This window comes from Schistocerca nitens, chromosome 9, assembly GCF_023898315.1.
Source record: "Schistocerca nitens isolate TAMUIC-IGC-003100 chromosome 9, iqSchNite1.1, whole genome shotgun sequence".
NCBI lineage: Eukaryota > Metazoa > Arthropoda > Insecta > Orthoptera > Acrididae > Schistocerca > Schistocerca nitens.
In genome coordinates, this window is record NC_064622.1 from 23,174,872 (window position 1) to 23,188,596 (window position 13,725).

Consider the following 13,725-nt stretch of genomic DNA (forward strand, 5'->3'; position numbering starts at 1 on the left):
GACTAGATTTTTAAATCTAAGATGACTCTAATTTCTGTGCAGAATGTAATGTAATAAAGAGGACCCTGTTAAGATTTTCAAACGTAGAAAAATTTTCGCTAAACTCTTGTTCAGAACATCTTCTATCACATGCAGTCTATTATTTGGATCTTGTTGATCATTATCAAAGAAAGCAGCAATGTAAGTAACAACAAATAGCAGTCTGTTGCCATTGTTTTACTTATGAAACAATTCCTCTCTTTTTTTTTTATTGTAAGCTGCGGTAGGACGCACAAAAGCAAGCCATTTGGCGAGCGGCGACAGGTTGTAAACACTCATTATCAGAATGCGACAAATGATGCATGACACAGTACAATAATGCATTTTCAGCTTAGAGTGACTTAAGCACCTATAACAAAGAGAACGGCACTTAACAGATCAAAGCAAAATAAGCAATCGATTCAAACCAGACAAAGCATGTGAAAAAGGAAGGGTACCCATACAAATATGGATGGAGTGCCTGACACATAGCAATGGCTACTTGGTAAAGCCTAACTGTTAAGCTATGACTCGAACCAAACTACTGTTGCTGTATCTTCATCCATTCGGCCTCAATTGTGTCTCATGTTACAATGGACCAACTTTGTTTCGATTTGGAGGGGCCATCTAAAACTTTTCTCTCCCCTTGGATTTCAGGTGCGGCTTAGATTCAAGTGCGGCTTCGATTCAAGAAAATACGGTACTTCTCTCCTTTTACATTAGTGCCCCCCCCCCCCCCCCCCTCCTTTGCCCTCTGTTCCCTGCTCTCCATCTAACCTCCCAACTGCACCTAGCTGCCATATCCTTTTCTCACCTCTCACCTTGTCCCTGCATGCTCCCCAGCAGCAATTCACCATCCCCCACCCTAACTTGCTATACTTCCCCCTCCCCATCCCAGCCTCTTTCTTACCTGCACCCAGTTGCCTCTCCCATCATTTGCTGCTGCTACTGGTCGTACTCTGGCTTCAGCTGCCAGAGACAGTGATTTTGTGTGTGTGTGTGTGTGTGTGTGTGTGTGTGCGTGTGTGTGTGTGTGTGTGTGTGCAGCTGCCAGAGACAGTGATCGTGTGTGTGTGTGTGTGTCATATGTTTTTGACAGAGGCTTTGTTGGCCGAAAGCTTATTTTGTGATAGTCTTTTTGTTGTGCCTTCTATGACTCGGCATCTCTGTTATATGGTGAGTTGCACCTATCCTTTTCATAATATTATTACACCTTAATATAATGTTATAAAAATTAAATTTTAATATACTTCATTACAGAGCTTTGTTACTGTCAGTGAGATAAGTAATCATTTAAAAATTCAAATGCTCAAACATATCTATTGCATTTATCAAGTTCTGAAAAAATGCTCCTCATTTACAGAAGTATACTGCAATGATCCTGGATAGCTGGAAATATGTGTCCAAGACTTACGTTCCCAGATAATAATAGTTAGGGACATGCAAAATTCTGGAATATTGAAATGAGCATTGACACAATCTCAGATGCTGTGGTTGTTCAATTCAGTTTACAATCCACAGAGAGAAAAAAGTTTCATGCCACATAACAAAACCATCTAACTGAATGATTTTGAGAACTATTAACAATAATGCAGATTTTTGCTAGTTCCAGGAAGGCGAAGTCGGCCTAAGAGTCTTGCTATCTCTACTCCTACAAAATTACTATCCTTGGAGGAAGCTCGATCACGAGCTTTGATGTCATCTGGAAAGGGAGAACCAGAGTACATTGAAGTAGGTAAGTTGCAGTTCATTTCTCAAACTTGTCCGAGAAATGCGAAGTTTCTGCATGGGGTTGTTGTTGTAACACACAGCTTATTAAAATTGAACTCATAAAAGAAGTGTACAAGAATTAGTATCTACCACTTGCAGTGTAATAGTAAAATATTATTTTGTCCTTAGAAATTGCTTGGAAAATATTTTGTGCATCTTCTCATTTTTTGTTAAAAATACTATTAAGTTAGAATTCACACTACAATGTATTGTAATAATAGAAAATATAGATTTCCATTCATTAAGTGTTGTCACATACAGCATGCATACTGTTTTGTGTTAATCTTCTTTAAATGTGGTCGAGCAATAGGACCTGTAAAATATGTTATTATTCAATAAAACCTAAGAGTTCTTCTAATAAAAATATTGATGTAGGCTCATGTTATCTGTTGGAATTACTGAAACAACACACACCTATACAGCAAAATGTTTGTAGCTGAATACACTCTGTACTCCTGCAACTTGAGTGGTTGTATCTGGTGGTGCTGGTGGTGGTGGTGGTGCTGGGGTGTGTGTGTGTGTGTGTGTGTGTGTGTGTGTGTGTGTGTGTGTGTGTGTGTGTGTACTCTAGCTTGAAAAAGGATTTTTCCAAAAGCTAACAAAGTTTTCAGTCTTGTTTATGTGCCTGTGCATGACTCAACACCTCTAATATTCAGTGTGTTGTTATTTACAATGTCTGTTACAATAGTTAAAAGCTACTGGCCTTATAAGTAAAAATTTGCATAAAAGAAAGTATCATTATGTACATGCAACAACCCAGTACTTTATGTGAATTTGATGAAACAGGTGGAGGACCAGCCAGCCTTCCTGCCAAATACCACACTGTGATTGAGCTCCCTGGTGGTGGCTCAGCTCGTAAGCGATCTGGTTCCAAAAGGTCACCTCTTGGATGGAAGTCCTTTTTCAGTAAATCAGGCCGCAAGACTGGAAAAGCAACTACGCCATCTGATTTAGGTCTCAATCAGGTAATTATTTTGAAAAAAAATAAATAAATAACTAAAGGCATAAAGTTTACACACAAAATGCAACCATTGACTTAAAAAAATCATGCTGCACTTGTTTTTCAAACTTGTTGCAGTGACAGTGATGTCATGAAAATATGTTATTGTTTATAATCCAGAATATTGCTGTATTATATGAAAACTATTGTTTGTTTGCTGTGTAAATTGGTTGTTGTCCTCACCGTTAGAAGATGTTTATGTTCCAGACAACTGCAGTAACAGAAGCAGATTTGTCAGTGGGAAGGCGACGCTTGCGACCTGTAAAGAGTGCGGAGTCATTGGCCAACTCGTCGAGTCGAAATTCTGCTGCAGTGACAGATACAGATCTCCCACTGCAAGCCCCGACGGCAGGAGTACCTGAGGATCTCGTTAGGGCTGGTGGTCATAGCCGCTCTGTTTCACACGATTCATACTTTGATCAGTTGGCGGAGACCCCAGCACGTACTCGTGCACATGCTAGGTACGTACAAAACAATGTTAATTATTTGTTTTTGTTAAAATTGACTGTATATCCTTAAAAACTCGTGCTGTTTGGCACTAAAATGTTGACTCTATAAGCAGAGATAATAATAGTAATTTGTTATTTCATTTATGCAGCTGGAAGTATTTTGTGTTGTTTAGTTGAGTGGCAATTTCTTTATTTTGGGATTTTAGTTATTACTGTTCTTATTATGTGGAGCAAAATAACTACTCATCCACTTAACAAAACCTGTGGGCAAAACAGAATGCAATATTTGGTCAGCCTCACAATTAAAACTTTTTAAGCTTAACATTTCGAATGTTACAGGCCATCGAGGCTAGCAGAAGAGGAGCGTGAGGAACACTTCTCTTCTTCTTTGGACCTGAGTGAAATTCAGCTGAACTTTGAACTGGAGGAAACGGAAATGCGCATCTTCTCAGAGGACGAGACGTTGCTGTCGGTGGGTAGTGGGAGCCTGATCTCCCAGGGCTCGCCTCGTATCTGGCCAGGGGCTGCCCTCAGGAGGGGGGTGAGTAGGACAGGCAACCTACCTGCCCCTCCCTGTGTAGTGTAGGCTAGCAGTGCCGACAGTTCATTAGTTAACCCTGCATTAATATCAGTTAATTTGTAAACTGCCTGCCCCATGAATTTTTAACCTCTTTGAGCATCCTGACAGCCCATCGTAGCCAGATATGTGGTGTAATATTATGTAGCAACCTCTCCTTCTAATTCACATCAATTTGTTGTCGAGGAAATTCCAGTTTAACATGTCAATATGAACTTATTTATTGATGGTCATTTTTGACTTGTGAAAGTTTCCTGGAATTTCTGTTGTTGTTGTTGTTGTTGTTGTTGTTGTAGAAGGTTGTGATTAGGTTTCTATAATATGTTATTTTTGCTAGTGTGTGAAGTTTAGCAGTAGTGTATATATATAAAAGTCGGCATTTGTGTTGTTGAATATTCTGCAGAATAAGAAGGCTCTTACTGACAGTTGTTACACTAATGTATTTAGTATCAAGATTGGCAGTGAGCAACACATTATCCACTGTTGTTCAGCAATAGTAACCACCAGAGAAATATAATATCATAAGCAGAAGCTCTGGACTTTTGGGAATGGTGCTCAGTATATGATCCTTTAGATTCTTTGCACTGCATCCATCTTTGCTTCCATGACAGGAATTCATCATCATAAAACTCTTAAGCTTGATCATTACCCTGAAGTTAACATTTATGGGTTGTCATACCAATATGAATGGCACCCATCTCCTGACAAGCCACACCAGTGAATTATGCCTCGAAACATGGTTTTTTCCGAGTACATTCAATTTCTCTTCACTTCTTTAGATGTTTACATTTGTTTATGCATTGTGAACATTTTTTCTGTACTTGCAACGTTTTACAATAACTGTCTTAAAAGATTCCATTGGAAAATTCTGCAATGCCCTTGGTAAAGAAACTGTTGATGACGCATACATAAATGTAAACATCTGGAGTTAGGGAGCCAGGTGTCTTAAAATGTCATCATAGAAAAATAAATGCATATAAAAGTATCTGTTGCACTTATTCATTACTGTCAATTTTAACAGTTGCAGTGTTTTAATAAATCCACAACAGTCAAGAATTATTTATTAATGTTAAGATGAGAAAGGATAGAACAACGAAATACAGCAATGAGGTACACAATTCCAGTCAACAAGCAATTAGGAGCAACATTGTGATTTTTGGCTACCAGCAGCTCATTCAAGTGTTTGAAATTTGGTGTGTTGATATCCACAAACACTAATAGCAAGTATTTTTTAAATATTTGTCAAAAATGATGACTGACTGCATAAGCATGGATTGTTTCTGCAGCACTAAATAAGTACAATGTGGGTGCCTTGCTCTTCCTTCCTCAAATTTCTTCCGTGGTCACGATTGAAACCAAACACGGAGTAGATCTAGCCTGCAGTCCATTGGTTGCCCACCTGTATTCCAAATTTTCATGAGATTTTGTATTTTTGTCATGTAGCTTGATGTTTCTAACAGCCACCCTTGTTTACGAGATATGCTGTAGTTTGTCTACTGGTGAACAATGTTTTCATTTGATACAGATTGTTCAATGCAGCAGAACATGTATGGTAGTGACCCCTCTATGACCCTAAAATAATTTTATCACCAATTTATTGTGTGATCTGACAGAGAACTTGACAGTATATTATGAGCATACAGCAAATCTCTCAGCAATATCTTGCTCAGCTAATCTAAAGTAGAAAAACGATCTCAATCTACCTGTTGGTTGCAATCAGATCCTTTGTGAGAAGATTAAGCTGTATCCTTGCTCTAGATTTTATCTTGTCCACTCTTATTGTCCTCATCGACAACAGTACAGTGTGTTTGTTACTGTCATCTTGACAGTTAGAACCTGAATGCTTCCAGTCTCACACATGATGAACCCATAAAAGCATAATGCACAGTGTTTGCAGAGGGTCATCACTTGCATTTATTTCTGAATTGTGTCATCTCCCTTGTAAAAAAAAAAAAAAACTGTAGCACACATTGAGCACATTTTTTTCGGTTTGTGAATTATGTGATTAGCATTAACCATCATACTTCTAACATTCTTGTTTAGTCAATAATCTGTCTTATGATGATGCTTCTATCATTTTGGATGAGTTCGTCAGTGACCGATGCTTTATCATTTGTCATGATGGGTGACAGTTTATCGACATGTGGCTGATTTGTAATGTGGTGATTAACACCCTAAAACCTCTTAAGCCCCAGAAATACTTCATGTCAATTCATTGTTTTGCTTCTAAAAACAAAGATGATGAGACTTACCAAACAAAAGCGCTGGCAGGTCGATAGATACACAAACAAACACACAAAATTCTAGCTTTCGCAACCAACGGTTGCTTTGTCAGTAAAGAGGGAAGGAGAGGGAAAGACGAAAGGATGTGGGTTTTAAGGGAGAGGGTAAGGAGTCATTCCAATCCCGGGAGCGGAAAGACTTACCTTAGGGGGAAAAAAGAACGGGTATACACTCGCGCACACACACACATATCCATCCACACATACACAGACACAAGCAGACATTTGATGATATATTTTTCCCACGTGGAATGTTTCCCTCTATTATATTCATTGTTTTGCTTCTATACACTGGCAAGCACTTACTGTAAATTGATGTAGCTGATTTATTCTTGGATTTGTAGAGGGATTTATCACTGCGGGTGAACTATTATGTCATGTTGATTACCTGTTTAGTGACTTCCCTGAAACAACCAAAAACAAGAAATAGTTGTACACCAGCTGGTAAAGGACCAATGCTGCTGCCATAAAAAAATTCTCTTTTATGTTCATTATCATTATTGAATTACAGTGAATAGTGCATTACTATTTCTCTGACCTCGCATTTTGATTGATCTGCGTGTACTGAATGATGCTTGTTACAGTTAAAAGTAACAAAATGCAAATAAGGGAAGAACATGTGATTCACAGCATGGCGTGAATGTTTCTGAAGACAAGTACTGTGCCAGATAACTAACCGTTAAGATGACGGTAACAAATACACTGTGCTATTGTTGATGAGAAAAATAAGAGTGGAAAAGGAAATATTTAGAGCAAGGATACATTGTACTCCTCTCACAAAGGATCTGATTGCAACCAACAGGTAGATTGAGATCACTTTTCTACTTCGGACTAGCTGAGTGCGATACTGGTAAGAGATCAGCTGTCACCTCAATCTTCTGGCTAAATTAGGGTTAAGGAAATTCTTTACACCACAAGTATGTGGGATTATTTTCCTTTTGATGAAAATTTATTAATTCCCCTGTTTGGCCACAGAGGTAGGTGATGGCTCATTTGCTGCCACATGATGTAAGTGAATATTGATTCTTTTATTACAATGTTAATAAATAGTCATTGTTTTCCACTATGATGTAGATTATGTTAGCTACATTCACTGAACAGAAAACTGCTCATATAATGTAACTGAAGTGTTTATTTACCACTTAGCAGAGATGCTGAGTCACAGATAGGCATTACAAAAAGACTGTCAGAATATAAGCTTTCGGCCATCAGTACCTTTGGTGTGTGTGTGTGTGTGTGTGTGTGTGTGTGTATGTGTGTTTGTGTTTGTGTTGTCTATTTTTGACAAAGGTCTTGATGGCCGAAAGTGGATATTGTGGCAGTCTTTTTGTTGTTATGCATCTCCACTGTGTGGTGAGTAGCAACTTTCGATTGTTACGTTCAATCCTGGATTTTCCATTGTTTGAGATGTTTATTTGTTGGTCCTTACATTGGCTTGGAAAAAGTGACCCGTGAGGTAAATAATTGGGCAATGTCAGGCATGGTCTACAAGAAGAATTGATCGTATTCAGGATTGTCAAAGGCTATAGGGCAAGGAACATGATGCAGATTCTGCCTTTGTATACATCTTCATTGAAACTCTTTGTCCACAAGGGATTCTCATCATTGTTGTATACATAAGGTGATTCCGACAGACTGGAATTTCCATAGCTTGTGGCTAAAAACAGATTTTAACAGAGTCAGGAACTGCTGCTAGATGTTAGTAGGCTACTAGGTTTTCTGAGCCAATACTTAGGCATGCTAGGAGCCTTTGCTGACATTGATGAGTTAGTGTGTGTAAACCACACCAAACTGGATCTCTGTTGTCTAATGAAAATCGTTGCAATTATCTCTCTTTGAGAATTATGGCCAGGATATCATCTATTGAGAGCATAGAAAGATTTTTAGAGAAACTACTTGAAAAGTATGGTGCAAACTTGAGATGGTCTCATGATATTTTCAGAGTGTTTTAGTTTTACAAATTTACTGTCTAACTTTATAGTGGAATTTGTTCAGAAGGGCTGTAAGAAGGAAAGGTACATTTTTTTTTATATTTTGTTTGCATATTACAGATAACTGTAAAACTCCCATACATGTTTGCTTAGTTTTCTCATTCACTGAGCTGCAGTTTTGGATGTTGGGATGATTATTGATTAGCACAGTCACATCTGAAATGGCCAAAATGCCCCATATATTTTGAACTGAGTTGAAATTCTATTCTATTACCTAAACAATGCGCCAAATGTAAGGCGAGACTATAAGGTCAGTGTGACTTGAATTTACTGTTGCAAAAGCAGTTACATACTTACCTCTCATAGTTACAGTATCTTGCCTAGTCTGTATTAGATCAAACAGAACCTACTACCGAAGCTCGTGGATTAACTGCATGATTTTATGTATGTAATTATCCCTTGTGATTAGTATTTTTGATTGGCTATTTCTGTTTGGATAGAGGTTTTTATAACAGTTTCCTGTGTTTTAGTGTACGGTAGTACTGGGTCCTTTCGTTTCTCCAGTGCTTGTTTCTCTAATGAAAAATGTCATGCTAGTCCATATGTCAAGAATAACCCCCAATAAAATGCATTATAGATACAGACAAGATTTAGGTGGTATGGACATGTTAAAAGAATGGGAATTTGCAGGGTACCAAGACGATTCCATTAAATGAAATTTGGAGGCGAGAGATCTACAGAAAGACTGAGAGACATATGGATTGAGGGAGTGTTGGAATTTGTGAGGAAGGGAGGAGAAGACTGGGTCAGTAGGGAGAGAGAATTGTGTGGATGATGATGGTAGATTAAGTGGCAGAGAGTAAAACAACCTAAACCACAGAGTGGTGCACATATTTTTGAACACTGCAACTTTTTTGCCACAGTTGTTACTCTTCAGCCACTGCCAGTCACAACTGTTTTTATTAATCATTAGGAGTTTAAAAAAAATTCAAAATGGAAAGGTTCTGCAGCTGAATGACTCTATCGATTGCAAAAGTTTCACAAAGCTATCGAAATGCCTCTAAAAATCGGACAGTAGTATGCACAGCCAGTTGTTCATACAAAAGCGTGCACAAAATGTCGTACATTGATACTGTTGAATAAATATTTTATTTGCCGGTTGTCAACCTCGTAATATTTTGACGAGAAGCCACAGTTTGTGCACGGTTCACAAGAAGACAGTACTGGTCAGTACGCTGCACGCATGTCGCCACCACTTCAGTTTAGTAAAATGGCAGACAGAGACCGATTGACTCTAGAACAGAAAGTGGAGGCTGTATTATTTTACATGGAATCAAAGAGTGTAGTAGAGATTCGGCAACATTTTCTTGTTCATTTTCATACAAGACAGCCAATGTATAGACTAACCACAAAATTTGAATCTGACAGCAGTATTTTAGAGCAAACGTGATCTTGTGACAACACAGTCTGTACTTCAGGGAATATCGAAGCTGCGTGTTGAGGTTTGTCCCTCACTTTTGCCACTCCTAGTGGCATCTAGTGCCGAATCTAGCAAACTGGAGTGGTCAGCCTACCCAGTGTAAGCTGCTCCATATTAGGACCACAGGCCTGCAAGTGAACTGTGTACAGTGTAAGAGTGGCTTTGACATGAAGTCCTAGGAAATCCACAAGGCGAGCTTCAGCTGAGATAGGCATCTCACGCTGTTTTCTTCAGAGAGTACTTCGTGCTGTCGTGAAGTTATTCCCGTACAAAATGACGGTGTTGCACAAACTTTGGCTGTTACAAATGATGATGCCGCGATTCGTGGCTCGTGGTTCTCTGACGGTGATTCCTCTGAACAGTAGTATCGATAGGCAGAACGTCAGATTTTGGGCACGAGAAACTTCTGTTGTTGTACATGAGACTGAAAATTATGGCGAAAAAGTGAATTTGTGGGCTGCCATTTCCAGCTGTGGAATCACTGGGCCAATATTCTTCAGTGACACTGTTAACAGTGTGGAATATGTGGAGATGTTTCTGAACAATTTCCTTCTGCAACTTGTGCAACACAATTATCAATTGAAACACAGTAGCTCATGCAAGATGGAGCTTGTTCTCGTATGGCAACATTATTCTAGATTTCCTGCTCAAACTTTCAGGCGCCATGTGATGTCCCATTGATATGCAGAACATTTTAAGGATATTTTGTTCATTAAAACTTTCATAAACAATTTTCCATGTATGACATTTTGCACACCATCCTGTGTCTGAAAAGCAAAATTAAATGTGCACAGAGGTTTATTGATCAAAACAGGAATGTAGAAATGCAGAGACCTATTTCCACTGTAACAAGTTGCAATATACAAAACATTTGATTTGAACCACATAACTAAGTTAAATTGTTTGTAAAAGATAATGAGCTTTCAATAAAGATTTGATATAATTACGGATATGAAAGGGGACATATGGAAGAGCAAAATTAAAGGAATCCACTGACTTCGTATTCTAGCTGTTGCATAATGTTCTCTCAACTCAAGGATGATCTGACTTCTCACTTTGTAATTGCAGTTATGAGGCTGGAGAGTGTTCCATATGAGGAAGTATAGCTGGAAAAAGAATAGTTATCAGAAAGGCATGGAGTGCAGAAGACAATGATGAATAAAGAGAACCTCAAGCTTTTGAAATTTTCCATTATTTTGAGATAATTAAGAGATGCAGTGCAAGTATCCAAGTCTTCAGGCAAATTACAGAATTTTTGAATAAATATTAGATTATACATCAAATCTAAAGTAAACAAGATTTTCAAACTATGGAAAGTCCAGGAAGGAATGTAACAATATTGTGAAAAGAAAGTTGTCACTCACCATATACCGAAGATGCCACGTCACAGATACACACAACGAGGAGACAGTCACAAATGTAGCTTTCGGCCAGTAAGGCCTTCGTCAGAATTAGATGGCAAACACACACATACACACTCGCACAAATGCAAATCACACACACATGACTGCAGCCTCCCTATTTCCCTGACTTAGCACCAAGTGACTTCTGCATTTTCTTTATACTGAAAAAGACTCAGAAAAGGACCAGGTTTCAGAACAAGGAAGATATTATGCATAATTCAATGGAGGAACTGCGCACCATACCAAAAGAGGCTTTCCAGTGGTGCTTCCAACAGTGGCAGCAGTGTTTGGAGAGGTGTGTAAAACCTGAGGAGGAGGAGATAAGTGTTTAATGTCCTGTTGACCACAAAGTCATTAGAGACGGAGCACCAGCTCGGATTAAGGAAGGATGGGGAAGGAAATCAGCCATGGCCTAGGAACCATCCCGACATTTAGGGAAATCGTCCTGAATGCGAGTCCAGTGTGCTAACCATTGCACCACCTAACTCAGTAGAACTGGAGGGACTACCTTTTTGAAGGTGACTAGTGTCAAACAATTATATCTGAGTAAAGATTGCTTGTATAGATAGAAGTTGGATAATTTTTAACAGTTCTCATATAATACGCTGATCATATAGACCGATGTCAAACTGTGACAACTGCCTTAGTTTTTGAGTGATTGTATGAAGAATAGTTGAAAATATCTGGGAGACAAACATTCTTTGCTTTCTGAATGATCCTCTCCTAAGTAACAGATAATTTTTGTAAATTGCATGTTTTGTTGTAACTATAGCAGCATCCACACTCATAACAGAGAAATCAAATGTAGTAATGTAACAGTCTATGAAAATGAATTATTAATATATAGTATACAATAATAAGGACAAGTTAACTAAAGTTCCTGACTCTTCATATTTGTCGTACATTGAGAAGTATCACGTTGGAGACTATAGCATATTGGCTACAGTCTGAGTAATAGGTAGGCAGCTTAAAGATAAAATTTATATTCTCTATATTTTTTTAAATTTTGGTGTTCATTTGTACACGAAATTACCATATAAAAACTTTCTCTTGCACAGCAGAGTGCTGCAGGTGAAGCATCCCCAAAGCGACAGCAGCGACCGGCAGGTCCCCCATCCCCACGTTCGAAGCGCTCTCGTTTAGAGCAGCGACTCGGGTGTTCCCCACACGATGAGCTGCGTTACATTGACAGTCAGAGTCCTGAATCAGTTTCAGCTGTTGGTATTAATAGTGGTTTGCAAGTAACAGTGCATGCTGAGGTAAGTTCAGAGGCTAGGGTGTCATTTGCTCATGTGGAACAAAATATTTGTTTTTTTGCTTCCCTCAATATATTTTTTTCAGTTTTTATACTGAAAGAATGTTCACACTGTTGCAGGTGCACCCTCTCAGTTCACCTCCATCAACACCTGGTTACCGTCCTCTGCTGGACAGTAGTCCTGAGACACCTGATCCGGACAGGCCACACGCCAGCATGTACCAGGATATGTCAAGTGCCAGGTCTAGCAGCACATATAGGGACGCTTCAGGTGACGAAAGATCTCCAACGTATCATGAGATGTCTGATACAAAGTCAAGTAGTACTCATCAGGAAGGCTCTTGTGACGAGAGATCTCCTGGGACCACATTTGATGACTTGGCAGGGAGGAGGCTAACGGAATCCTACTGTAGTACGCAAAGTGATGCAGATGTTGGCGTCTATCAGAATGTGTCACTTAGTGCCTATTGTGAAGAATCTGAAAGTGAAAAATCTCAGCATGCATATGAAAATGTTAGTAGCACAGCATCACCCCATAGGCACAGCAGTGCTGCAAGTGACAGTGATACCATTTACCAGGAAGTATTGAGAGCAAAATCTTTGTCTTGTGATGTGCCAAATAATGTGTTGAACAGTGCGTGTTACGATGATGTGAGTGAGAAATCTTCTACTTTACAACATAGTATCACTAGTGAAGAAGGAGTTAAAGATGCAAACTGGAATATGAATAGTGAAGTGTGTTCTGGGGCTTTCCCAGTTTCAGAAAGCTGCAGTAATGACAAAGATGATAGGTTATATGAAAATATTCCTCAGTGTGTGAATCATAAGTGTGGGAGTGATAGTAGTTCAACAAAATCGTGCTGCAGTAGTTTAGCAGAAAATGATCACCTACAGGCAAAGACGCCTTCAATAACAGCTGTCTATCAAAATGTGTCCCCAAGTGGCTCACCATTACATTCTGCATTTTCCAATGTTTATCAGAACTTACCAAGCAGGACCTCGGAAAATGTCTACCAGAACATTATCCACAACTATGAACCCGTTCTTCCAGTAAAAGAACTGCAAAATCTAAAACCTTCAGATCTCTATGAAGATGCCCCAGAAGAACATGTTTATGAAGATGTACGCCCTTTGGTCACAGATGGTATTGATTTGTACCAGCAAGTAAAAACATTAAGAAGATCAGTTCATGAAGTAAATCAGTTACTTGGGGAAACAACAGGTTAGTGATATGACACTTGAAAATAAGTCTAGGTGGCATTTTTTAAAATAAAATTTGTTAAATTGATTTTGGTGATGTGAAATGTTTGCAACAGGTATCTGGCAGATATTGATGATTATTCTGATATTTTGATAAGTCCATCAGATTGCTTATATTTTGTTTAGAGTTTTCATCTCTTACACTGCAGGTAAAGTATTAACATCATCCATTTGACATCTACTACTGAATACAAGCCACCTCTAGACGCTTCCATTATTTTTTGTTCTTCAGCTGTATGCATCCATAACAGCCCTGCATATTTTTTGGTGTTATCTATCCACCTTCCATTATGTCTTTAT

The 13,725-nt window shown here is 38.7% G+C and overlaps 1 protein-coding gene across 1 annotated transcript in view; it reads left to right on the forward strand.

Annotated features, from left to right (window-relative positions):
- Positions 1 to 13,725, forward strand: part of LOC126204448 (GTPase-activating protein CdGAPr) — an 837,561-nt gene that overhangs the window by 781,921 nt on the left and 41,915 nt on the right. Inside the window, exons 11-16 of the mRNA XM_049938835.1 lie at positions 1,625 to 1,753; positions 2,575 to 2,753; positions 2,996 to 3,249; positions 3,577 to 3,778; positions 11,972 to 12,169; positions 12,286 to 13,387. Of these exons, the coding sequence (XP_049794792.1) occupies positions 1,625 to 1,753; positions 2,575 to 2,753; positions 2,996 to 3,249; positions 3,577 to 3,778; positions 11,972 to 12,169; positions 12,286 to 13,387 (2,064 nt within the window). The remainder of the gene's footprint in view (positions 1 to 1,624; positions 1,754 to 2,574; positions 2,754 to 2,995; positions 3,250 to 3,576; positions 3,779 to 11,971; positions 12,170 to 12,285; positions 13,388 to 13,725) is intronic.